The sequence below is a fragment of the Calidris pugnax genome, unplaced genomic scaffold (assembly GCF_001431845.1).
Source record: "Calidris pugnax isolate Ruff unplaced genomic scaffold, ASM143184v1 scaffold735, whole genome shotgun sequence".
Lineage (NCBI taxonomy): Eukaryota > Metazoa > Chordata > Aves > Charadriiformes > Scolopacidae > Calidris > Calidris pugnax.
The window spans coordinates 36,983-38,358 of NW_015091403.1; the positions used below are offsets into that span (position 1 = coordinate 36,983).

The following is a 1,376-nucleotide window of genomic DNA, read 5'->3' on the forward strand; positions in this document are numbered from 1 at the left end:
CATGATGGGATGGGGACACCATCAAGGGATGTCATCATGGGATGGGGACACCATGAAGGGACACCCCGATGGGATGGGGACATGAAGCACCCGATGCCCCAGGAGATGGGGACACGATCCCTGAGCAGATGATGCCCCACGTCCCCATGGGGTCTCCACGTCCCCAGGGACCACCAGGGGTGACCCCAGTGTGTCCTCAAGGTGCCCCTGAGATCCCACCTCCCTCTTGACCTTCTCCCGATCCTCAACGAGCCCCAGGAGGATCCCACCCCACGTCCCCATGGGGTCTCCACGTCCCCAGGGGCCACCGGGGGTGACCCCAGTGTGTCCCTAAAGTGTCCTCAAGGTGTCCCCGAGGTGTCCTCAAAGTCCCCGAGATCCCACCTCCCTCTTGACCTTCTCCCAATTCTCAACGAGCCCCAGGGGGATCCCACCCCATGTCCTCATGGAGTCTCCACGTCCCCAAGGGCCACCAGGGGTGACCCCAACGTGTCCCCGAGGTCCCCATGGGTTGTCCCCGAGGTGTCCTGAAGGTCCCCGAGATCCCACCTCCCTCTTGACCTTCTCCCAATCCTCAGCGAGCCCCAGGGGGATCCCACCCCACGTCCCCATGGGGTCTCCACGTCCCCAGGGGCCACCGGGGGTGACCCCAACGTGTCCCCAGGGTGATGGGGTGGGGGGAAGACAGGGTGCCGGGTGACATGGTGACGGTGACAGGGTGACAGGTGACACAGTGACAGGGTGTTGGGGTGTCAGGGTGACCCCCATGGGGTCTCCACGTCCCCAGGGGCCACGGGGGGTGACCCCAACGTGTCCCCGAGGGCCCCCCGGGTTGTCCCCGAGGTGTCCCCCCCCCACCTTGCTGTCGTAGAACTTCTCCCTCTTGTCGGTGAGGACGGAGCGGACCACGATCCCCGAGTACTCGATGACCATCTCCCCGGCCTCGATGTTGCGTTTGCAGAACAGGCCCCGCCCGTGGATGGCCGAGCTTTTGGGGGGGGGGGAGGGGACAGGAGGGGACAGAGGTGTCACCCCCCACCCCACAGTGGTGGGACAACACCCCCTCCCCCCACAGCGGGACACCCCGACACCCAGTGGGACCCACCAACACCCACCAGGACCTTCTGCTTGGACCATGGGGACAGCGAGGAGGGGGGGGACGTTGGGGTGGGGGGACATCAAGGGTGGGGTGACACCAAGGTTGGGGTGACACCAGGGATGGGGTGACACCAAGGAGGGGTGACAACGAGGTGACACCAGAGGAGGGTGACACTGCGGAGGAGTGACAACGGGGTGGGGTGACACCAGGTTGGGGTGACACCAAGGATGGGGTGACAAGGAGGTGACACCACCAAGAGGAGGTGACACCGGGGAGG

General features: G+C 65.5%; 1 protein-coding gene across 1 annotated transcript in view; it reads right to left on the bottom strand.

Moving 5' to 3' along the window:
* Window positions 1-988, bottom strand: part of LOC106899532 (histone-lysine N-methyltransferase 2B-like) — a gene marked incomplete at its 5' end in the record, with an annotated part of 25,003 nt that extends 24,015 nt beyond the window's left edge. The window contains one exon of the mRNA XM_014961407.1: window positions 710-988. Coding sequence (XP_014816893.1) covers window positions 710-988 — 279 coding nt within the window. The remainder of the gene's footprint in view (window positions 1-709) is intronic.
* Between the last annotated feature and the right edge of the window lie 388 nt (window positions 989-1,376).